Below are 25761 nucleotides of genomic sequence, written 5' to 3' on the forward strand. Positions count from 1 at the left end.
CATGTTCTTTTTTTACACAACATACAATTCTTTTTGAAATGTCACTAAGCAGATGCACATTTAGTTTTATGTATAAGTCATCAGTGTGAGGAATGTTAGTTACGTAGAAATTGAGGCCATCGTGGCTTTATGGAGTGATAGCATCTGACATTCATTCGACATAACCTTTGACATGGATATGGATCTACTGATGCAGATAGTAAAAAATATATATTTCTCTTCAGGTAATGTAGTAACGGTTAAGGAATATTGAAATCAGGTCTAAAAGTAAAGTTCATCATGGAATGTATAGGTTGAAAGAGTGCACAAAGGTACGTGATATAAATGAGATTGAAGAGTAGCTCCACAGCAGCGGGCTCCAGGAGTTAGGAGTCTATGGCGTGCTTCTTCAGGAGGGCTTCCAGTCTCTGGTTCTCCTGTTCCTGAGACGGACGGAGACACACGGAGACAAGAGTCAGTCGGTTGTTGGACCTCATTCTGAGTCAGTTCAATTTTTATAATTTATAAGTTATACTCTTTATTGATCCTGCAGTGCCCAGGAGGTGAACTGGCATCTCTCCAGCTACCAGTCCACCTCTGTCCTTCGGTCTGCAAGGGGACTTGCACCAGCGACCCTCTGGTTCCCAACCCAACTCCCTACGGACTGAGCTACTGCCACCCCCAATTGTGTAGCCCAAAGTTCATAGATTTCTGTCTTAAGCTTTTTCCAGTGGTGGAATGTAACTAAGTACATTTACTCAAGTACTGTACTTGCCACGCCACTTTCTACTTCTACTCCGCTACATTTCAGAGAGAAATATTGTACTTTTTACATTCATCTGACAGCTTTAGTTACTAGTTACTTTACACATTACGATTGTTGCTCATAACACATATGTAGTTATAAATGAAACTAGCCAACAATGTAACAGCCTACAAGTCCAGTTGAAATGATTAGACCATTAAACACTTAGTTGATTGACAGAACTGTTTTGATCGCTTCCAGTTTCTAAAAGGTGAGGGTTTTTCTGCATTGAGTACTTTTACTTTTAATACTTCTAGTACATTTTCCTGGTGATACTTACATACTTCTTACTGACGTAACATGTTCATTAGAGTATTTTACATAGTGGTATTAGTACTTTTACTTAAGTAAAGGATCTGAATGCTTCTTTCACCACTGGCAGTTTCTGGTAAAGTACTGTGATTCTAGGGTTCGTGCAGGGAAGATGCATTACGCACAACCTGTCTGACCGTCTGAGTGCTCCAGTTCATTCCCCCGTTGGACCTTTATTTATTTTTAGCATTCTGAGAGCTGAGCATTTACTTTGATACAATGTCATCATGACTGATAAAACCAATTACCAGGGCTACAAAAATAAAACATAAGTTGTAATGAACTCGTTTTTTTCTTTCAAACAATTAATGAGCTGAAATAAAACTGAAGCCTCTATTATTTTTTTCTTCTGTCAAATGTAAATACTTCTACTGTTTAAGCTGATTAAATATACACCAGGTGTATGTCTGTAAATGGAGGATATAAAGCACCCCCCCCCCGGTTGCCAAATGACCTTAAAATGTCTCCATATCCTCAATCACAGCCGTGGCCCCGACGGCATCACATGTATAAACTCCTTTATATGATATTAATCTCTGCTTGAGTGTGTCAGAAACCTCATACGCTGAACTTCTAAATTAAAGTAAATGTGAGCGTGTCTGATGTGGTATGAAGCAGTTGGAAGGACTGACCAGTTTGTCGCAGCGCTCCTGCAGCTGCGTGACTCTCTGAACCAGGTGGTCATAGCTCTCCTTCAGCTTGTGGAGCTTGTGGTCTGCACGGTTCTTCACCGACACCAGGATACCTGCAACACATTCAAACTGTCACCAGGATACCTGCAACACATTCAAACTGTCACCAGGATACCTGCAACACATTCAAACTGTCACCAGGATACCTGCAACACATTCAAACTGTCACCAGGATACCTGCAACACATTCAAACTGTCACCAGGATACCTGCAACACATTCAAACTGTCACCAGGATACCTGCAACACATTCAAACTGTCACCAGGATACCTGCAACATACCTACAACATATTCAAACTGTCACCAGGATACCTGCAACATATTCAAACTGTCACCAGGATACCTGCAACATACCTACAACATATTCAAACTGTCACCAGGATACCTGCAACATACCTACAACACATTCAAACTGTCACCAGGATACCTGCAACACATTCAAACTGTCACCAGGATACCTGCAACACATTCAAACTGTCACCAGGATACCTGCAACACATTCAAACTGTCACCAGGATACCTGCAACACATTCAAACTGTCACCAGGATACCTGCAACACATTCAAACTGTCACCAGGATACCTGCAACATATTCAAACTGTCACCAGGATACCTGCAACATACCTACAACATATTCAAACTGTCACCAGGATACCTACAACATATTCAAACTGTCACCAGGATACCTACAACATATTCAAACTGTCACCAGGATACCTGCAACATATTCAAACTGTCACCAGGATACCTGCAACATACCTACAACATATTCAAACTGTCACCAGGATACCTACAACATATTCAAACTGTCACCAGGATACCTGCAACACATTCAAACTGTCACCAGGATACCTGCAACACATTCAAACTGTCACCAGGATACCTGCAACACATTCAAACTGTCACCAGGATACCTGCAACACATTCAAACTGTCACCAGGATACCTGCAACACATTCAAACTGTCACCAGGATACCTGCAACACATTCAAACTGTCACCAGGATACCTACAACATATTCAAACTGTCACCAGGATACCTACAACATATTCAAACTGTCACCAGGATACCTACAACATATTCAAACTGTCACCAGGATACCTGCAACACCTTCAAACTGTCACCAGGATACCTGCAACATACCTACAACATATTCAAACTGTCACCAGGATACCTACAACATATTCAAACTGTCACCAGGATACCTACAACATATTCAAACTGTCACCAGGATACCTGCAACATATTCAAACTGTCACCAGGATACCTGCAACATACCTACAACATATTCAAACTGTCACCAGGATACCTACAACATATTCAAACTGTCACCAGGATACCTACAACATACCTACAACATATTCAAACTGTCACCAGGATACCTACAACATATTCAAACTGTCACCAGGATACCTACAACACCTTCAAACTGTCACAAGGATACCTGCAACACATTCAAACTGTCACCAGGATACCTGCAACATATTCAAACTGTCACCAGGATACCTACAACACCTTCAAACTGTCACAAGGATACCTGCAACACATTTAAACACAGCCACCCTACTGTATGTAGCAACAAGGGCGTAGGTTTTGTTCCAACATCGGGGTAATGGATCCAACATGGTAGAAATCCATAGCTGTTCGCGGTAAGTATGTCCAAGCCCCCATCCCCAAATAAATAATAACACCTTTCAAATCAGAAACACCCTATAAATACTTGTAGGCAGAGTGTTACTGACCGTTGATGATTCGGGCCACCCTCCAGAGTCGCAGCAGGATGAGCAGGCCCGTCCCAACAAACTCGTCTTCATGGAAGATGAACACAATGTCCAACACGAAGGAAAGCACCACCACCAAACCGTCAAACACCTCAAACTTGTGTTGAAAGAACTCCAGGCGGTAGGCAAACAGCTTACCGAGCAGCTCCACTATGAAGAACGTGAGAACGGCCAGGCTCAGGTAGTGGAACACCTGCAGAGAACCACGGGTCAGTCCACGGGTTTACACACAGGTCTGGATAATAAAGTGGGAGTCAGTGGACTAATCTGTGTCTCACCTCCGGAGCAAGGTGGCCATGTTCCAGCTTGATAACAGACAGATCGATGAGCAGCTCGGCCAGAACAAAGATGGCGTCCAGGATGACCAAACACACCACCAACACCTGAAAGCAAAGTAGGGATGAACGATTTGGGGGAAAAAAATCTAATTGCGAGTAATTCACTTTTGCCTGGCTGTCTCTGCATTTGGGTCCTACTATTCTCTGAGCTGTGACACAGGGACGGGAACATAATACGAACTGCCAGCAATAAGTGTCTTTCTTTTAATAAGCATGGGACATTGAACAGTCAAATACAGAACATTTATCACAAAAGTTAAAGTTATAATAATAATTAAAAAAAATTCCAATAAAATATCAGCATTTTTCTGTAAACTGAAATTTCTGATACGCCTTAGTTCATAGCAGCATCTACTTATTGCACCTTCTACCATCATGTTAAATTGTAAAAAGTTGTAAAAAGTTATACAAAATAAATAAAAAGTGCTGGGGAGAAAACGTTGAGAGGCTGATAAATGTCCTCCAGTGATGTCACTGCAGAGTCTGAGGACAATCGTGTGTGTGTGTGTGTGTGTGTGTGTGTGTGTGTGGGAGGAAAAAGTTGATTTTAACGTGCTGATTGGTACAGCTGTGTTGAGCACAGCTAGGTCAGTTTTTCGACCGTGGTGAACGAGGTATGAGAATATGATATGAGACGAAAAGGAGAACTTATGATTTAGTAGATTAGTTTTATGACAGTTATTTCAGTAAAAACTGTTTGTGTTAAAGCACGCCATCATCTACACCAGAGCCACACATAAATTAAAGACCAAGAACAAATGTGCACTTACAATATATGACAAACTTGTCTGGTTTTCTCTATATATAATATATACAGTATATACCAGGAAATATAGATAAGGATATATACAGTGTATATGTATATAAACTCAGCCAAAAAAGAAAAGCCCCTTTTTCAGGACACTGTATTTTAAAGATACTTATTTTCAAAATAACTTTAGAGATCTTCACTGTAAAGGGTTTAAACAATGTTCTCCATGCTTGTTCAATGAACCATAAACAATTCATGAACATGCACCTGTTGAACGGTCGAAAAGACAATAACAGCTTGCAGGAGGTAGGCAATTAAGGTCACAGTTATAAGAAAATTAGGAAAGAGACCTTTCTACTGACTCTGAAAAACACCAAAAGAAAGACGCCCAGGGTCCCTGCTAATCTGCGTGAACGTGCCTTAGGCATGGTGCAAGGAGGCATGAGGACAGCAGATGTGGCAAGGGCAATACATTGCAATGTCCCTATTGTGGAACGTCTAAGACAGCGCTACATGGAGACAGGAAGCACAGCTGATCGTCCTCGCAGTGGCAGACCACGCGTAACAACACCTGCATAGGATCGGTACATCCGAATATCACACCTGCGGGACAGGTACAGGATGACAACATTAACCATAAGAACTGGCCAGTCTGGTGCAGTACATGAGGAGGAGATGCACTGCAGTACTTAATGCAGCTGGTGGCCACACCAGATACTGAGGGCTACTTTTGATTTTGACCCCCCTCCCCCCACATTTCTGTTAGTCACATGTCTGTGAAAATTGTTCAGTTTATGTCTTAGTTTTTAAATCTTTTAATGTTTATATAAATATTTGCATATGTTAAGTTTGCTTAAAATATAAAAGCAGTTGAAAGTGACAGGACGTTTCTTTTTTTGCTGAGTATATATGTATATTATTTTTTTATATCACATATTTCGCTCTATATCACTGTGAATTGAATATATTCGGGTCTGTTCCCACATCTGCACCCACATCAGTGACATCACAGTGGAGAAACCATGAAATGTTGGCTCATAGAATGATGGATCATTTGAAGGCAGCGCGGCCTACCTGGAAGCGCTCGGAGCCGTAGAGCCTTTGCAGGGACTCCCTGAAGGTCGTCGTGGGTGGGAACTGCCCCGTGGCGGGACTCAGCTCCTCGCTGGTCACGTGCAGCTCCTCCTCCTCCAGGCGGACTGGCTGGACGTCGCCCACAGCGGTGAAGTAGCCCAGGTACCGAGCCATGGCGCCAGGCTCCAGACCCCCAGCTCAGATCACCTTACAGGGAACCAGCGGTTGAAGAAGTATTCAGATCCTTTACTTCCGTAAAAGTACTAATACCACACTGTGAAAATACTCTATTACAAGTAAAGTCCTGCAAGTTTTATCAGGAAAATGTAGTTGAAGTATTAAAAGTAAAGAAAAATCCTCCCATTTTAGAAAGTGTAAAGGATCCAAACAGTTGTGTGTTTAATGGTTTAATCATTTCAGCTGGACTTGTAGGCCGTTATATTGTTGGCTAGTTCCATTTATAATAAAACATCAGATTTTATAATCTACATTTGTTTTGTGTCCAGAAACCTTAATGTGTAAAGTAACTAGTAACTAAAGCTGTCAGATGAATGTAGTGGAGTAAAAAGTAATATATTTCTCTCTGAAATATAGCAGAGTAGAAGTAGAAAGTGGCATGAAAAGGAAAGACTCAAGTAAAGTACAAGTACCTGAAATGTGTGCTTAAGTACAGTACTTGAGTACATGTACTTAATTACATTCCACCCCTGGAGGGAACAATGGAAGGGTCATTCCAATCAAATTTGAATTCATATGTAGAGCAATAACAGCAAAGCCAAATATTTGAAAAGTTGAAGACTGATGCAAATCTGTGCAGGCGGAGTGAAACTGTTTGTACTTCTTCCACCCCTGAGTGAGCTCTGTAAGAAATGTCAGCATCTGGGCAGATTTCTCCATCTGTTAGTCAATCAGAGTTTACTTCTCCTTTTTTTTTTGGTTTGCAACATGATGTTATTGAGAAAGTAAACCATAGGCGCCCTTCTTAAATAATCATTCCTCCACACAATCACAGAGCTATAGCCTGTACTCGCTGAAGGAAAAAAAGTCACGAGATTGTACAGATGAACCCCATCATAATCCATCCCTGGTAAAGCAGATCAAACTGCCACCACATCCTCTCTCTACACAGGTACATGAAGCCAGGACATCGTTGAGTGTAGCATGTATCAGCCTAACAACTAAAAGAGCAATGGTTGGATTGTTTAAAGCTACATTGTGTAAGAACTTCTCCCATCTAGCAGTGAAATTGTATATGACAACCAACTGAATATTACTTCTCTTTTTCGCTTCCCTGGCGAGTAATCTCCCCCTGGCATTCGTCATGGTGCCACTCTGGTGCCACTGAGTGTAAGAGGGCCATAGACAGTAAAATGAATGGACAAAGCGAAGCCGTAGACTTCCACGGAGACGAGTGAAGTCTATTAGAAGCACTTATCCGGTGATGGCTGAGCGTTACTGCGCTTGACGACGTAGATGTGACGTGAGCAACCTGTCTGAAAGTTCTAAGTCTTCTGGTAGCTGTGCCAAGAGAAATCTCAATCATTCTGAATATTGCAGAGACGGAGAGCGTAGGTATATGTAAGGAGATAACATAGGCACAGGCTAATTATTGCTAACTAAAATGCTAGTTAACATTAGTAATTCAACTTAAACAGCTAATGTAAGTCCAAACTGCCTGCGAGCTTCTCCTGTACTGTACGGTAATTCCTCTACTATGCGACAGTAAGTCGCGTGTTTCGTGTGTTTCTTTAGAAATAAACAATGGACAAATAAAGTCTTTAAACGCTTCAGATGTAAAGTTATTCGCTGTCAAAGTGGCGCCAAAATGAATGGCAGTCAATGGAATGCTAACGGGAGGTGATGGCTTGATAGCATCAAAATGGCGCCATAGGAGGTACGCTTTGTGGAGGCTCGCTTACCTCCTTGAAGAGGGCAAAAGGCGGAGCTATGTCCCTCTTTGGCTAATGTATTTTAAAGATGGAGGCACAACATGGCGGCCGTCATTCAAGCAACTCGCTCGTATGTATTCTGAATGATTCTGAATGGCAGATTCTACGCGTACCAGAATACTTTGATTAGTTGGTGGAAGTAATTACACATGAATGAGCACCTTTGTGAAAGAACAAAGTTTTTTTTTTGTTGCTAAGAATCAACTAAAAAGTTACACAAAAATTACACAATGTAGGATTAAGTCGAATTATACATACAACCAGCGGTGGAAAAAGTTTTCAGATCCTTTACTTCAGTAAAAGTACTAATGAATATCACAGTAGAAAGTGCCACGAAAAGAAAAGACTCAAGTAAAGTACAAGTACCTCAACCTTTGGACTTAACCCTTGTGTTGTCCTTCCGGGTCAAAATAGGTATTTTTGAACGTTTTTGTAGCATTGTTCGACGTTTTCGGTGCCCTCCCCCTACTACCACCAGTGTACACTAACAACTTATTACCACTATTTCTTGGAATTTCTCGTCACTAAACCTTATACAGCCTATGCAATTATATCGAACTTTTGAGTTACAAAAGCAGAAAGTATGAATTATTTTGACTAATATGTAAGATCAGAGGATGTTGATGGATAATCACAGACTGTCAAAGTTTAGTCCGCTATAAAATTGAATAAAACACCCAAAAGTCAATGATAGTAGTGAACTGATCCTTAATTTGTCTTGTGAAGAGGAGAAGTTTCATGGAACCATCCGTTTGGTTGAAAGAAATCCAAATTTCTGCTACAGAAACTTTAAAAAAAACAACATGACAACATGATGGGTTAAGTGCAGTAGGCTACTGGAGTAAATGTACTTAGTTACATTCCGCACTGCATAAAAAAACGATACACCAAAGGTAGGTATTTAGGACACATGCGTCCATCCATGCAGATATGAGGATATATTTTTCAGACATACAACAACAGCAGCGATTGTTCTGGAGCACTCATCAAAAACAAGCCGAGCCAGAGAATGATCCCGGTTTCCCCGCAGATTGAGCAAAGGTTAGGGCAGCGGATGGACAGAAGCTCGTGATAAAAAACATCCGTCTCTCTCTGTTTTCTGCCAACCCAGCGTTTTTTTTACTGACAAAGATTTAGCGCGTCACAGCTCAACTTGTGACTTCATAACAGTTGTGTCGACTTAAATGTCTTACCTTGTTCTGTTTTACCTTGTTCTGGCCCACTCTGTCGCTCAAAACGCTCTGCTCCTCTGCAGAGACACAAGTCTCAACTTGGAGCAGAAAAACTCCGCGCGCGCGCGCGCACACACCCACACACACACACACACACAGATAGTGCGTGGCACTATTTTTGTGGGGACCCGTCATTGACATAATGCATTCCCTAGCCCCTTACCCTAACCTTAACCATCACAACTAAATGCCTAACCTTAACCCTTAACCTCACCCTAACCATAACCTAATTCTAACCCTAATCCTAAAACCAAGTCTTAACCCTCAAACAGCCCTTTAAAGTTGTGGAGTCCAGCATTTTGGCCCCACAAAGCTGTCGGGACCCCACAAGTATACTGTATAACCTACGAATATAGTTAAACAAGAAAACACACACACACACACACACCGCTCCCTGCAAAACTATGTCTACAAATGTGGAGCTTTTGTGTTGTTTTCACTCAGCTGTAAACTAAAATAAAGCTTTTCTAATCTTAACACAATGATACTTCCAGAGGAACTAATCACACATTTATAGCTGTTATCAGCCAAACATTTGGAGATCTTCCACTTGGCAACTCAATCATGTACTGCCCCCACATGTATACATATACACTGCCACCTACTGGCTTTACGTCATACTTTACATGTGAATGTATCAAATAAGCTGTTTGGATGTCTTTTACTGATCTTTCCTACATGCTGAAACGTACAAAAGCACTTGTTATTCATCTGGAGACAGTTAGTTGTGTTACCGGTCCTCACAGTGAGAGAAAATCCCGTCAGAGCCCATGGACAGCAGAGCTGTGGATCTACTGTATATTGATATCATCTATATTATCTCTATTGTTATGGAACTAAAGGCTGGGCTACTGGTTGAGCTATGAAGGCTCGTTGCTCTGCTCTTGCATTGCTCTTTTAGAGGACGGGAATCGGCCAATCAGGAGCTCAAGGCTGCAGGAAGTAGGACTTAGAGCTGGGCAATATATATTATATCGACATCGATATATATGACTAGATATCGTCTTAGATTTGGAAATTGGAAATCTATCGTGATATGACACAAGTGTTGTGTTTTCCTGGTTTTAAAGGCTGCATTACAGTAAAGTGATGTTATTTTTATAGCTGTTTTATATCCACATTACTGATGATTATCTATCTAAACTCTCATTGTGTTAATATTTTATGAAAGCACCAATTATCAATCCTACAATATCCCCACAATATAAACATTGATGTACTTGGTCAAAAATATGTAGGACTCACTGTGATGATTTGACTCTGATTTATTCCATGGAGAATGCAGGGAATACACCTCGTGGTTATTATCTACATGTAAAGGGACAAACATGAATGTAAGTGTTATGATGCTGGAAGTTATACTGAGTCACAGCTGAGATCATTAAATGTTGGTTGACAGAGCGTATCGTCTATACACGCAGTATTCCTCCACAAGTAGAAGCTGTACATGAAAGAGCCTTTGATGTCATTATAAATGACTAGTTGTGTAATGTTTAAGGCCCTGGTCACGTTCCAGCTGTGCTCACCTAACAGAAGATGAACAGCTGCTATAGGTAACAAGTTAAAAGAATACAACTTACTGTATATCGTCTATGGTGAACACAAAGAGCCTATTTTTATCTCACTGTTAATCATCTAACAGGGTCATGTGTTTGGTGTGCTGCTGCACTCACTGATCATTCAAACTGTTGTGGAACATTTAACTAACAGCTGCTTTCCTTTGTCATCCAACAGCATACTGACACTGTGTTGCCTAGAAGTAGGGCTGCACAATATATTGATTTTTTTAACGTCATCGCAATGTTAACTGCCACAATACACATGTCGCGAAAGACAGTCATTTTTTATTGAGTAGAAAACTGCACTTTAAAATGTAACTCACTTTTTTCAGTGGTGCCCTTTATATTCAATTCAATGTTCAATGTGTTCCATAATTTTTTTTTGGAGATTTTTTCCTTTTGTTTTAAATTCAACAATTTGTTGTATTTTAGCACAATACTGAAAGCAGCAGAAATGAGTACACTTCAGTAGCTATGTTTATTTATCGTTTATTTATATAAGTAATATCGTTATCACAATATCCAACGTTACCGCATATTTTTCTCATATCGTGCAGCCCTACCTAGAAGTCTAACTATATTTGTGTACGACTGTCATCTGAACTTTACATTCAAAAGTAGAATATATTTTGTTTGTCGAGTACATTTACACATACAAGGAATGTATCCTAATTAATTAGGAGCAGTGGGCAGCCATAGTCCAGCACACAGGGACAACTTTTTTATCCACCGTCCATCGTGAATATTCACATTTTACGAGCCTCTTTATAGATGGCCATTGTTTGGGCTGGTTAGTGAAGCAAATGTCCCAGCCTCTTGCATATTGTACCAGCATGACTGGTAGATTTTGAACCCTGGCCAGCAACCAGCTCCAGGTGTAATGCCAGCCTTCTGCAAGGAACTGGCAGCAGTTTCCAGCATGCTTGTCTTTATGGTGATGAAACAGACATGCAAACTCCACAGAAAGTCAAGGCCAGAACACGGGTCCTCAGCAGTGCTAACCACTGAGCCACCATGTTTAGGTTACATTACATTATTCAGTCTGTAGATGTGTTGCTGGGATACCACATCTGACAACAGCATTCTAGCAACATTTCCTTCTGTTTGGCTCACTGCTTGGCATTTTTCTGCATCACTCAACCTCACTTTGCCTGACAATACAACAGCAAAATACCCATTTTGGCACTGCATCTTTAATGAACCCTTCTGGCTGCAACTTGATTTCTATAAAGTGGAGAAAGGACGGTGTTTGACCCATCACATTGGATCACTCATAAAATCAGCCAATATATCAACACTAACTCCATTAAAGAATGAGTCACATGAGTTACAGCATTTCCAAACATTCTTCCACTTATGTCAACATTACTTTAAAACCATGAGTTTGATCATTTTCTTAAAGTAATGTAGCTAAATTACTACAAATTTATTTGACTTTAGTCTTTATGATACATGCACCTAATCACTACACCCCATTCATCCTTTAAACCTGGCACTCTCTCAAGACCTAGTGACAAATCACCAGACAATTATTCAAACATTTGTACATAATTAAATTTATTTCAAATTTTATATTCTGAATACAATAATTTCCTGTAGATGTCAATGCCTTCAGGATATTACATGTACAAGTCCTGTTTGCCACTCCAACCAGGTAGACCGACGTGCTGAAGCATGGTGTTACTGGTGACCATCAGCAGCTGACAGGATCCACTGACAGGATCCACAGACCAGCCTGGCAGCATTTCACCAAACAAACCTAAAAAAAAAAAAAAAAAAGCAGTGTGAGCAGGCAGCCCATACCCAGGCTCAGTGACATGGACTGTTACAGAAGTGTTTCAGGTCTTTAGTCAGGTTCTGGTAAACAGTTGTTACTGAACCTGTGCCAAAAGTCCTGAGCTTTTTCTCCCAATACAATATTCCACAGCAGAGGAGAAGTCTCTGCCACGGCAGTACACGATTGGGTTTACACCATCTACACACAGTACCAGGCCAACTGGACGTCATACATACCTGGGTCGGGCTCCGGTCCAGCAGTGTTGCTGCCCCCTGCAGGCCAGCTGCTCACACGCTGCTTTAGAGAATAAGAAGTCAGTACAAGCAGAAGCACAAACACCGATGCTGCTGACAGCTGCTATGCTCAGGGTTTATGGTTCACCATGGGGTTTGTCAGCATGATGTGTTACATTTTGAGTCATCACTGCATGAAACATGACTGCTTCAACAAAAAAAGCCACACTCACCCTCAGGCAGCTGGCAACGTGACTGTCCGTCCCACACGGAGCAGCCTTTAGGGGCTCAGCCTGCAACAATCGGGGAAAAAGGTTTGGTTGAGACAAGTGTACCAGTTAGCATTGGTCTCATTTCTGTTGAAATTATATAAGCCAACATGTCACAAGTAGTCACTATTTACTAATATCCATGTGGTGGTGTGAGCGTGTGAATGTGCGGCCCGTCACTAGGCCGGCCCTGCTGGGGATCAGGACAGGCCACTCTCGTTGGGCCAGGCTCTGCAGCAGCTCAACAGCAGCACACTCTAAAACAGAGCCTGCAGAGCTGAGAGCCACTACAGAGACTTTCTCTACCAGCGCTGTAACACTGAGCCAGACACGGCACCTGGACAGCTGACTGAGCGCTGGCTGGAGGGCTCTGCTACAATAAGGACTGGGAGAAACCTGAGCCTTGTGCAGAGCTCTCTGTCATGTAAGGAGACTGTAGCTAATTGTTTCTGCAACTGTACATTTACCTTTAGACCAAAAGGAAAATCAGGGCTGTTGGAAGCTCTATCCCATTGCTGCAACTCTGACACACCACCTGTTCAACAGGAGAGCCCGAATCCCTGAAAGACAACATGAACGTCACATTCATTATGCCCACACACAAGGCTGCAACATCCTGTCATCGAATGAACTGCCTGACGTTCAGAGAGCAACTGCTCTTGATAGTAACGCACATTGTAAGGCTACTCAAGTCAGTGGGCAGGCAGTGTACAGTGAGCCACAGTTGCTCACTATTTTCTGCATTTTAATAACGGAATTACATGTGCAACAGCCCACGTGTTGCAACCTAGTACATAAAATAATCCTATCCGATAGTAAGTTTAGTTAAATTTTAGCTCCAACTTAGATTTTGTTAAATATCTAATGAACCGTTTGAGAACACGACTAATGGAAAGCATGCAAGAACATAGCAAATCACATTAACGTTACAGTTCAGTCTCAACAAGAGCTCTAGCAACAACGCACCCAGATAGGGAAGCCTTTTCAGTTAACGTTCCCAGACACAGTGGTCCTAGCTGACCACAGCGGGACAGAGCTAACGCTACTCTGCCCCGTCACGACTATGCAACACGCAGTCAAGACACTCCGCAGGTGCGTAACGTTAGTTCAGATCAAAATGAAGGGGATTCGAAGTAAAGATTCCGAAGTAGGCCTAACACCCCAGACCGATTTGGCGACGCGGCTGGTGTGAGCCCATCCCAGGAGTGTTGCAGTTAATTATAATGCCGGTAAGTTTATTAAACATTTTGGGCGACTTAACATTTCTCGGCTGACGGTACCGTTAGCCCCACTTAGGACCGTCTGCAACAGAAACCGGGCTAACCTCTCACTGTGTGGAACGTTAACGTTACAGCACGTGCAGGGTCCACGTGTCTGCAGCTCGTTTTAGACTCTTCCCAGGTTTCTCCTACAGCACGGTTAACGGTGTTAACGTCAAGTATCAGTAACAGCTGACTGTTTACTCTCCAATGACGCAAGACAACTTTATTAGTTTATACGTAGTTAAAGGAAATGCTTACCTCAGCTGACGTCTCTGTCCAACATAGTTCCAGCAGACTGAGAGAGTGAGCGGAAGTCACGCATTCATTTATAGAGGGCACTATGCCGCTGTGCATTGTGGGAGGGGAAGTTCTCCCAAAGATCGTTCTACGAGCAAATGCACCACCAGCCCACAGATGTTCATACATAGATAGATAGATAGATAGATAGATAGATTATAACTTGGATTTATATAGCGCCTTTCAAGGTACCCAAGGTCGCTTAACAAATAGGGGGGAGGGGGTTAGGGGTCACTAGTGAAAAGAAATGTTTTGAGGTACTTTTTGATCATGGGCAGGGATGGGGCAGAGTGGACGTGAAGTGGTAGGCTAGACTGTTCCAAAGTGTGGGAGCATTGGCAGAGAAAGCCCTGTCCCCAAAAGTCCGCAACCTGGTGCGGAGGGGGGTGTCCAGCAGGTCCTTGTCAGAGGACGGCAGGGAACGTGACTGAGTGTAGGGGTGGAGGAGATCTGTGAGGTATTGTGGTAAGAGTCCATGGAGAGATTTGTAGGTGAGCAGGAGGATCTTGTAGGTGATGCGTGACTTGACTGGCAACCAGTGAAGCTGTTGGAGGATGGGAGTGATATGCTGCCAGGGCTTGGTATGGGTTAGAGTTCTGGACATACTGGAGTCTGCTAAGGGCCTTGTTGGGCAATCCAGACAGGACACCATTGCAGTAGTCCAGACGGGAGGTGATGAAGGCATGGATGAGTGTCTCAGTTACTGAATGTGTGAGTGAAGGCCAGAGTCTTGAGATGTTTCTGAGGTGGTAGAAGGCGGACTTAGTGATGTTTTTGATGTGGGACCGGAAGGAGAGAGTGGAGTCCAGGATGATGCACCTCAGGAGATGGGGAAATGGAGCAGCCATCCACAACCAGGGCCAGGTCTCCAATTTTCCTGAGCAGTGGTGCAGGGGCCACCACCATGAGTTCTGTCTTAGTACTGTTGAGTTTGAGTAGGTTTGTGGTCATCCATGATAGATAGATAGATAGATTTAGATTTTTATTGATAACCAAAAATGGGAAATGACAGCAGCAAAATATCAGACACACAACAGAATATACAGTTTTAGTATTACATGTAGTAGTATTAATAAGGATGTAAGTACACCTATTGTGCAAGTTGCACTTAGTGCAGTTGTGATGTATGAGTCTTATCTAACATCTGATGAGAACAGAGCGCTGGCCACAACAGACTGGTAGAACATCTCCAACATTCTGCTGCACATGTTGAAGGATCTCATCTTCCTCTGGAAATAGAGTCTGCTCATCCCCTTCTTGTAAACAGCAGTGTTGTTGATTTTCCAGTTCAGCCTGTTGTCGATGTTGACACCCAGGTATCTGTACTCCTCAACCATGTCCACATCTCCACCCAGAATGCAAAGGGGCTGCGGAGCCGTTCCCTTTCTCCTGAAGTCAATCACCATCTCTCTGGTCTTATCCACGTTCAGCAGCAGGTGATTCTTACCAGACCACTCCACAAAGTTGTCCACCAGCGCTCTGTACTCTCCCTCCTGTCCATCCCTTATACACCCAACAACTGCAATGCCATCAGAAATCTTCTGTAGGTGACATGACTCTCACTTGTACTGGAAGTCTGTGGTGGATAAGGTGAACAGATGAGGAGACAGCACAGTTCCCTGTGGAGCCCCTGTACCACTCACCACCACATCAGACAGAACACGGTCCAGGCGGACAAACTGTGGTCTGTCTGTCAGGTAGTCAGTGATCCAGGAGACTGTGGGTGCACCGACACCCATCAGCTGCAGCTTCTCACCTAGTAGCAGTGGCTGGATGGTGTTGAATGCACTGGTGAAATCAAAAAATGTGATTCTCTCCAGGTGCAAATGAGCTCACTGCAGAAGATAGATGACAGAGTGGTCCACTCCCAGACGAGGCCGGCAGGCAAACTGTAGAGGGTCCAGAGAAGATCTCACCTACGGCCTCAGGTAGGCCCAGACCAGCCTCTCCAGCACCTTCATCACATGGGATGTTCATAATAAGGAAATTCACACAGAGGAGACAGGATGCAGGGAACCATTTTCTTTAAAAAGACATGTATATTCATTCTATGTTATTGAAAATATATATATATATATACAGTAGCCTATACTGATCAGCAGTAATATTAATCAGCAATATGCATTTATTCTATGTTATTATCAGAATTTACATACTTATCAATATGTTTTGTAACTGCTGACGTCATTAAAGTGTGGCCTCCCCTTGTCTTTTACAGAGAGGAGAGAGGAGACAGCACGCAATGTGAAATCTCTCATTTACAAAGCCCACATGGGCATCAGTTCACAGTGCAGCCTGACCTAGAGAGCTAGAGGACCAATCCACCATCACCAGTTCTTTTCAACAGACCATTGGAAAGAAGTTGCACAGACACACTACTGCACTGATCACAGGTAATTATTCCTTTCTACAAAGTCTCACAAGAAAAGCGTCCAAAAGTCACTCTTCTCAGCTTTATTTCATCTTATTATATCTGTACATATCTTAGGGCTGAGAGTGAAGCTAATGTTGGTGAGGTATGGGTAATGTAGTCAGAAGGTCATCACAGTTGGAATGGTTGAGGTGTAGTTTGCAGAGTGAACACTCCTAAAAAAAGAAGAAAAAAAAAACGTAGAAAAGATTTAGCTCAACGGGTCTTTTTCTTGTGAAAATGGAATTAGTTTTACACACTTTTGATTATTTATCTTCAAAAATCATCAGCTGAAATTACAGCCCCCTGTCGGGGACAAGGTCCAGCAGAAATGGAATATGATATCAAATTTAGAGTTCAATTAATGTCTTGAAAATGTCAAAGTTATTTCAAAGTAGTTGTATTGATTTTGGATTTTTCATTCATTTATTTATTTCTAGAACAAAAAAAAAAACTATATCATTGAAGTCAGACCAAAGAAACTTCAGGATATCTTCAATCACACCTGGGATGATGCCAGGACAAACACTTTTTTTGTAACCGCCCTTTTCACTGACAAATGAGCGCTTTCTGATTATGATCTGGCGATAGGATCAGACCAGGGAAAAAGCCAGTGGGAGTAAATTGTGGGGCGGGGGTGGATCACTTCCTAAACCCGTAGTTATGGCGCACTTGCTCGGACTACACACATCTCTCTGTCTTCATTTTGATCTCAATGCACCTGTAAAGTAAAGTTTTGTGACTGCACATTTCACGGTTATCGGGGAAGAGGCGCAAAAGGAGGGGGGGGGGGTGTTCTTGCATGTTATGAGGGTAAATCTGACCGAAAAACCTACAGTTTACACACACAATTGACAATTTGCAGAGATCATCTCACCTTCTCTTTTAACCTATATCTTATGCAGTACCTGCTGGAAGTACATCAAAATTAGACTGTGTTACGGTATCATATGTCTAGTGTGTTTTTTTCCCACTACATGGTGGGCTTCACCATGGTAAGAGACATCATAAGAGCCCCTAATATACTCCTTGTCAGGGTCCTATTTGTACTTTTGGGGTCTCCTAGAATAAGTTTACATGCTTTGATGTTCAAAAAACATATTATGTTTCTCACACTCTGTCTGAGCTCTTGGCCCGCCTTCCTGAAAAGCCCAGTCTGCTCTGATTGGTCAGCTGGCCCACTCTGTTGTGATTGGTCAACCAAATTCAAACAAGCCACTGGCAGCACCTATGGGCAGCACATATGAAAAACTGGGCTGGCTTTCTCAATCAATGACATCACTAATAAGTGAAATTTCAAACAGGAATGTTGGCGAGGCGTTTCAGACAGCTGACAAAAAGTGCTGTCTGTGGGAGAGAAAGCTCCATTTGAGTGAAATGTGTTTTTTGTACTTTATTAATCTATTACATACACGAAAAACTATATAACACACTAAAAGGGGCTCTTTAATACACTACTCACGGCGCCCTCCTAACAAACGTCTGTCAGGTAAGAAATGACAACTTAAAAGCTATTGGTCGCATTGCACCACGTGAGTGTCGCAGGAATTACGTTCTATCATCAATGCTAGTGCTGTTAGCTAAAGACAGCGATTCCGGTGAACAACTGTGCAGTTTAATGTGGAAGTAAGATGTTTAATATATGCACTTTTTCTCATCCAAATGCTGGCACCCTAAAATGGCACTCAGTCATCACAACTCCAGAGAGAAGAAGCCCTGCTCTCTAACAACATCACACTACTGGAACGTCCTCCTTTGCTCACAATGGAAAAGAGTCATAATTCGTACAGCAACCAGAGGGCTCTGTCACTTGAACATAAACATGTCATTTTGGAGGTTTCACTATTGTTCTCAGGAGGACAGTCTTGTTCTGATACATAGTCAGCAAATAGTAAGTGTGATGTGTCAAAACAGGGTTGCCAGGTCTGAATGCCAATACCCGCCCAACAGCCAATAAATCCTCCCCAACAACAGAACTCAAAATGCTCCCCAACTAAAACATATTAAACTAACCCTTACACTGCTTTTAAAGTCCAACAGCATTACTATAATTGCCAAATGTATTGTTATATCTACAAAGTAAAACCATAAATGTTTAGTGTACCAGCATTAAAACCTGTTTTCCCTAAAGTTATTTCACCTAGGTCCTACATTTTCCTTGCGTAATTAGATACAATATATTACAAATAAATAAATCTATGTAAACATGTAGACCAATTCACTGATGCACAAACTAACCTGTTTTGTTGTAAACTGTGTACTAGTCCGTTTGCTGCCTTCGCTAGAGATGCTGTGGGGCATGTTGTGTGTGTGTGTGTGTGTGTGGGTCTGGTCTACCCAACCAGCGGACAATTTTTTTTTTATTTTTAAATTTTCACTTAAAAAGTAGCCCAATTCCATGGGAAAACCGCAGACTTGGCAACCCCTGTGTCAAAGCTGCATTGTTCAATATTTCTATATTAACAACAGAAACAAATCACCACGTATAATAAGTGTAATAAGGTGTCGCTTGAAGTGACACACCCACAGAGAACTAGCATCAACTCTGCAGTTCCCCTGAGCCTTCATGAACCTCTCTCCAGCAGCAGCAGCAGCAGCTGTTTTCAGTGAAAGAGCTCTGATAAAGCCTCTGTCCTCTACCTGCTGAGCTCCAAACAGCAGACAGACAGTCAGAGAGCAGCTGGTGAACAACAGCGGCGCATTCAGCAGCTACAGAGAACAGATATTTCCCTCAGGAGTTGGTGGAGACTAGAAACTGCTAAAAGAGAGAGAACATAGGACTGACCTTCATCAGGTGGACCCAAAGACGACTCCAAATAAATTCTAATGATGCTACATGTCAGCTGGAGGCACTGTTTGCTAACACACAAGTTGCCATAACTTTATAAAGTGATAAGTCAGTGTTTAGTTTACAACAGAAAGTTTCATCTGTGTCCTTCCCGAATGAGACAGTTCCACTACCTACAAATGCCACCTAATAGGATGCTTCCGTTAATTTGGGACTTTTTCTATAAATGAGAAGTCATTATGATCTCCAGAGGGTTGTTTTTGTCACCTGAAAGCTCTCCATGTGAGAACAGAGAAAGAGAACATCAATAATAGAGACAGGGATCTAACCTGTTCACATTGAGAGTGATGATACTCTTGACAGGTACGCTCTTAGGACCAGGAGCAGGACGGAAGATTGGCTCTTGATTGGTTGGTTTGGAGCGGCGAATGACGTACGGATCAGCAGAATGTAAGGGATAAGGGTCAAACGTCCCCGCTTTCATTCCTCCAACCTAACGCAAGATACAGTCACACAAACACAGATAGATTGCTCACATGTAAAGTTAACTATAAAACAGACAGCTCCAACACATTCTCACTCCCATCTCGTCACATACGGACGCCTGGTCAGGAGCTCTTGGCGTCAAATAGTAACACACTTCCATTGTGAGTTTTCAACGCGCAGGGTAGTAGGATAGACTTCAACACGTGGTTATTGTTGTAAATTCACGCACAACTATTTGGCTAGGTTTAGGAAAACATGGTTTGGGTTACAATAAGTATGCTTGTTACATAACTTCAGTTACATAAGTAAGTTAAAATAAGTCAAGGTTGACTTTTGGTTTCACATAAACTGCGATCTCTTGGGTGAAAGTCCTGTTTGTTTGACCCATCAGTCCATCCCGACCTCCCTACGTGGACTTTGCATGTTATGCTTCGCTAAAGGGGGACCCAGTGCCTTACAAAGTGATGCCAAGGGGTCCTGACCAAGCGGCCGTATGTGACGAGTTGGGAGTTAGAATGGGTTAGACATATCACAGATCAAATGTCACTTGATTATCAGCAATTGATCTTTGACTCAGGTATCTCCCTTTAACAATGATGTGGTGGAGCAGACAGATGGATAACCTTTTTGCTGGGGGACGCGGGCTTGAAGGGGACTGCAGAGAGCTTCTGTGCAGCTGGGAGGGGCTTGTATACTGGTGGGAGTGGCTTGTCACTGCGGTATGGATTGCCTTGGAAATAATCTCCGGGGTGAAGGTTGAGTTTGAAGGGACCATCTCTTAACTTGGAGCGATGGATTGCTGCCTCCCTCTGTATCATACACACACACACACACGCACATTTAAAATTCTAAATGTTATAAGGTGTGTCAAGATGGGGTAGTTTTTTATAGTACGTTTTTACAGTATAAGTTTAAAGGCCTTGACACACCGGATTTAAAGAGGTCACTATTTCGCAAATAGATTCATTTATTCTTATGGAATCGCTACTCTTAGACAATCCACTTGAGAAAGCAAAGTAAAGGGAAGAAGAAGGGTGATTTACACTAACATGCCAACGAAAATGTCTGGAGAGACGAGATTCAGGAACTTCTGTCGGTAAGGGCCGACGCTGAAATCTTCAGACAGATTCAAGGAACGGCAAGAGACTCGGTTGTCTATGACCATATTAGGAAGCTGCACCCTGACCGCGGTATAATCTGCTGAGTCATGTCCTGCCTCCGTCACGCTCTACCCAGGCGCCAACCCTCGCCTAAACAAACCAAACGGAGGATTTCCAGAAGTGAGAACGCTCTGACACGGACAATCTCCTATTGGTGCTCCATGTGAGGAAGGGAAACTCCGGACAATGTCAGGACCTGGCTCCTGGGACATAGTCCGGAGTTCATATGTGAAAACGGCTTATGTCACCAAGCTTTTGGGCCCACCTACTTAGCATGGACGAGTGAGTACTACTGTTTAACTAATAAACACGAAACACACAGAATCCAGGTTAATTAAAGTAGTATTATACTTTGGGTCTTATTTTGTGGTTTGGGCCTTCGTTTCTGTCAGTAGTATTAACATTGCACTCACAGCAAGAGACCTGGGACACGGCAACATCTATAAAAGGTCATAAACAGGCTAGATGTTTGCTACCTGACCTAAACAGCTCACAACAAAGTGTTGGATTTTGGGTTGAAATTTTTTAAAGAAAAATAACATCTCATCCTCTCGCTGACTGTGCCACTCATCTATGCTGATCCATGTGACTCATATGTTGCAACAATGCCCAGGGGGAACATCAAGCAAATCAGAGTATAGCCAATGTCATCCATTAGCCTTGTGAGCTAACAGTCAGTAATGCATGAAAAACTATTTACTATATGACTTTTTTGGTAGACTTGCTAGCTTGTCAACTAGTACTGTAAGAAGGTAACCAGTGAAGAAACACAAAACACAAATGTCCTTAACGCTATCTACAGCAACAGGAACCTCAACCTGCCACATCATTCTTTTGCCTCTGTTTCCCTAGCTCACCAGTTGGCTTGTTTACAGCCACATCTGATCATCAGCTCGTGCACAGCTAATGGGGATCCTATAATAAACTAAACTAAACTGCTCATGTTTTTTGCCCCATCTGACTTCTTTGTAGAGATTGTTGTCAGGTTTCCACATCTCAGCAATGTCAGTACCTTGATGATTACAGTGTTACTATAACAAACAGAAATGATGGCCCAAACTAAATAAGAATATACGGCCCAAGGTGTAATACCATAATTGAGAATTTACCTCCAGTATTTGTTTGGCTCGGCTGTAGGGGTCTGAGGCATACAGCTCAACTTTGGACAGTGTCACATTGGGATAGCTGTAGGAGATAACATGGTAACATGGTGGTACTTCAGCTGCACAAAATATTGTGTTATCATTATGAGTTAGCAATATCATTCTTGTTACAGAGCATGCTTTAATAATATGAAAAACAACTCCAATTCATATATTTAACTCTAAAAAAAGATTGCAACTATGAGAGTATCAGGTCCATGTCCAGTGGTCTCAGTGCAATCTAAGTCTTTCCTCTGCTGCACAACACTCCTGATTCTTACTGGGACACTGTGGAAACTACACATTACATTTCAAAACAGCTTCATCGATTTACGAGTTCACTGGTTATTATGGTAGGGAGTCAGATCACTCATCATATGCAACATCTTCAGATATTTGATTTACACCCTCTAGTATTGTAGTTGTTAGCGGGAATAAATAAGATACATTATGCTGTGGTTGTGAGCTACTTCAGAAAGAGTTCTTGCCATAAACCTGTAACCACTGCCTTTCTTGGGAGGTGAGGTGACAATGTTGCGTCCAGGAGAGCGATGGGCTTTTCGGGCCACTGACAGTGGACTCATGGCTTCAACTGGTCCTGACAGAGTCCCATAGTAACTCCCTGAACCACAGCTGGAAGCAGAGAGAAACCATATGACAGTGAGAAAGAGTCCTAGATACAACCAATGAGTACTCAGGACAGGAAAGGACACATTTACATTTTATTTCCAGTCTTTGTGTGTAATTCTGTGTATGTTAGTGTGTGTGTGTGTGTGTGTGTGTGTGTGTGTGTGTGTGTTCTCTCACGGCTTCTTGACCCCGTTACAGGGCAGGAAGGCCTTGCCCAGGTTCTTCTTGGTCAGCTGGATGCGGTTCTGTCGGGCCAGTCTCAGCGGGTCACTCAGTGCTTCACGTTCAAATATCCGTTTAAAGGACTTGTCGAAGAAGCCGTTCTGCAGAGCACATCGTTGTTTAGCGACACCCGCCTGCATCTGGCGGCTACGATACGCTGACTCATTAAACGGACCTGGATTCGGAAAAAAGAGATCATCAACATATTTATGTATATCCTGCAATATTGTAATAATGATATCTATAGACTGATGCAGCTGTGTCACCAAACATATGAATGTAACTTTGCTAATGTTGTCTGATTAGGGACTGTTCGTTATTTATTTAAGGGGCCAACGGAGGAGTTTTGGGACCTTCAGTCAAAATAGACCTAACCCTCCCTTCACCAGCAATACATTTTGGATGACCCTCCAAAATGATTGGGAGAAAAGGGATGACAATTTATTGTACTGGTTTGCGCTTGGAAAAGATTTCAAAAACAAATTCCCATTGTTTTTTACAGCCATGACATGGTGACTAAACCTCTGCATTCTCATCTGACGCATCACACTCCTCTGTTGTGGTGTGGTGGCCATTTCAGTAGATTTACTCAATAACATTGTTGTGGAAACACAATAAGCATGGAAACTAAATGTACACTTCCTGCATTACTGCATTACTTCAAATACTAAGTTACTCCTCTAGTAAACTAGTATTCAGATTGCATTTAAAAAATGAAGCAGCAGCATGTCTTTCCAGTTTCTCTGGACAATTAACAGACTCATGGTGGAGAGTTTGGAACCATGTTCTACCAAAGAATATGCTCCGTGGATTGCTAGACACTAGGGAAGCACCGACTCATTGGCATTCATTTGGCAAATAAGATAAGATTTGGCCATTTAAAGATAAGAAGTAATAGAACGCTGAATGAACATATCTTTGTTTCCCAGCACAAAAAGGGTGAATGCGACAAGAACAAAAAAATTCAAAATAAACTTTGCATGTGCAATCTTTTTGTGAATTGAATCTTTAGTTTTATTGTGAAGTAATCAGGCAGATAAGCATATCCTACTGGATGCTTACGGATGGTGGGTGGAGTGTACTTGTCTCCTACAGAGATGTAGCTCATCTCTTTAAAGATACCCAGACGCTCCATGTCACTCTTCCCATCACCTGATGGCATCTTCATACACTGGAAATGCACACACACACACACACACACACACACACACACACACACACACACACACACACACACACACACACACACACACACACACACACACACACACACACACACACACACACACACACACACACACACACACACACACACCTGTAATACTCATGTAACACTTGAGACAGTCCTGGCCATTAAAAAGTCAAACACATTGTAAACACACACTTGACACACAGATAGAGGTATAAACATACCTGTGGTTGACGTGTAATGACTAATTGGAGTCTATCTATCTATCTATCTATCTATCTATCTATCTATCTATCTAGCTATCTATCTAGCTATCTATCTATCTATCTGACTACACTTCAGTGTCTGTGTATACAGGTTGGTTACCTTGGAGAAGGGGGAAGTAAATAAACTGTGTCAAGCTAGAAAGATTCTACCTGGAAGTAGGACAACGTAGGCTTCAAAATAAAAGCTCAACATTTTCTTGATGAATTAAAAAGTGCTGAGATGAATCTATCATTACATTATTACATTACATGTCATTTAGCTGATGCTTTTATCCAAAGTGACTTCCAATTAAGTGCTTTCAACTTTAAAGGTGAAAACTCCAGGTGCAGTTGGAAGATATGGGTTTTTAGCCTTCGGCGAAAGATGCGTAGGCTTTCGGCCATCCTGAGGGAGCTCATTCCACCATTTAGGAGCCAGGACAGCAAACACTCGGGATTTCAGTGTTTGTAGAGATTTGTTCCATGCAGATTATATAATGTGGACTATAGATATAGAGAGAAAAAGAAAACTGTACCTCTAAAACCATGACCTCAACCAATCACAGTCACATCACATCCACTTCCTGAAATTTCGGCAAGGGACTTCATCAGTCTGCAGCTCTCTTCTGTCCTCAGTAGGTACTGATACATTAGTTAAACAGGTGTGTACATGGATGATCAAGCAGAACCCTCTACAGCCTTTGAATGTACACATTCAGTCTCTGTTGTCTTTTTGCATTTGCACATACAATACAACAGAGACTGACCTGAGAGAGTTTTAATTCATCACTCCACTTTGTTGATCTGGTTGGACCTGTTGGGGCTACTTATCAGTACAGATAGATGGTGACATCCCATAAATCCCAGCACAGCTCCACTAACTTCCATCTTGTATTAATTACTTCTGTCAATATGTATGTACATACAGTATAAATACCCTTCAATGTTTTCTAATGCTGAATTATTGGCAAAAACCTTGACACAGTAACTACAATATTTAAGACCATACAGCAAAATAATAACATGTCATTTTTAGCCATTATTGTCTGACCTGCTAGCGTCTTTGATAAACCAAATCTAGCGCTAGGAACAGCAACATGTCCTTGCCTGTCGGACTGACTGCTATTTTGAGTGGTGTCATTTTCTTTAGTCTGTGGCCCAAAAGGTAAATTAGCTCTCC

At 42.1% G+C, this 25761-nt stretch overlaps 2 protein-coding genes, 1 long non-coding RNA gene and 1 other non-coding gene across 8 annotated transcripts; all 4 read right to left on the reverse strand.

The window, feature by feature from the left end:
• Positions 1-7: 7 nt before the first annotated feature.
• On the reverse strand, positions 8-8971 carry hvcn1 (hydrogen voltage-gated channel 1). 4 transcript variants are annotated; one of them, XR_004108514.2, is made up of 7 exons: positions 8874-8971; positions 5732-5938; positions 3847-3951; positions 3530-3761; positions 1729-1841; positions 304-422; positions 8-269 (listed from the first exon to the last, which is right to left on the reverse strand). XR_004108514.2 is itself a non-coding variant. In XM_031319579.2 (6 exons), exons 2-6 carry the CDS (start codon positions 5903-5905, stop codon positions 366-368), a joined length of 681 nt encoding a protein of 226 aa, XP_031175439.1. In that variant the 5' UTR covers positions 5906-5938; positions 8874-8971; the 3' UTR covers positions 8-365. The 4 variants fall into 4 exon arrangements, 3 of the variants coding, with proteins under 3 accessions (XP_031175439.1, XP_031175440.1, XP_031175442.1); XM_031319579.2 differs by having other exon boundaries at positions 8-422; XM_031319580.2 differs by having other exon boundaries at positions 8-422; positions 5732-5954; positions 8875-8956.
• A 3032-nt stretch (positions 8972-12003) lies between these two features.
• Positions 12004-14392, reverse strand: LOC116064481. The gene is made up of 5 exons (XR_004108537.2): positions 14271-14392; positions 13218-13310; positions 12715-12774; positions 12485-12545; positions 12004-12230 (listed from the first exon to the last, which is right to left on the reverse strand). It is a non-coding gene; the product is annotated as an uncharacterized LOC116064481 (long non-coding RNA).
• Positions 12914-13111, reverse strand: LOC116064505. Its single transcript, XR_004108543.1, has one exon. It is a non-coding gene; the product is annotated as a small nucleolar RNA SNORA74 (small nucleolar RNA).
• Positions 14393-16748: 2356 nt separating the features above from the next.
• c1h4orf47 (chromosome 1 C4orf47 homolog) lies at positions 16749-24678 on the reverse strand. 2 transcript variants are annotated; one of them, XM_031319266.2, is made up of 8 exons: positions 24561-24678; positions 24210-24318; positions 23103-23322; positions 22791-22928; positions 22263-22338; positions 20617-20802; positions 19837-20000; positions 16749-16895 (listed from the first exon to the last, which is right to left on the reverse strand). In XM_031319266.2, the coding sequence occupies exons 2-8, from the start codon at positions 24313-24315 to the stop codon at positions 16841-16843; spliced, it is 945 nt and encodes a 314-aa protein (XP_031175126.1). In that variant the 5' UTR covers positions 24316-24318; positions 24561-24678; the 3' UTR covers positions 16749-16840. The 2 variants fall into 2 exon arrangements, with proteins under 2 accessions (XP_031175126.1, XP_031175127.1); XM_031319267.2 differs by lacking the exon at positions 20617-20802.
• Positions 24679-25761: the final 1083 nt, after the last annotated feature.

The sequence above is a fragment of the Sander lucioperca genome, chromosome 1 (genome assembly GCF_008315115.2).
Source record: "Sander lucioperca isolate FBNREF2018 chromosome 1, SLUC_FBN_1.2, whole genome shotgun sequence".
Classification (NCBI taxonomy): Eukaryota; Metazoa; Chordata; class Actinopteri; order Perciformes; family Percidae; genus Sander; species Sander lucioperca.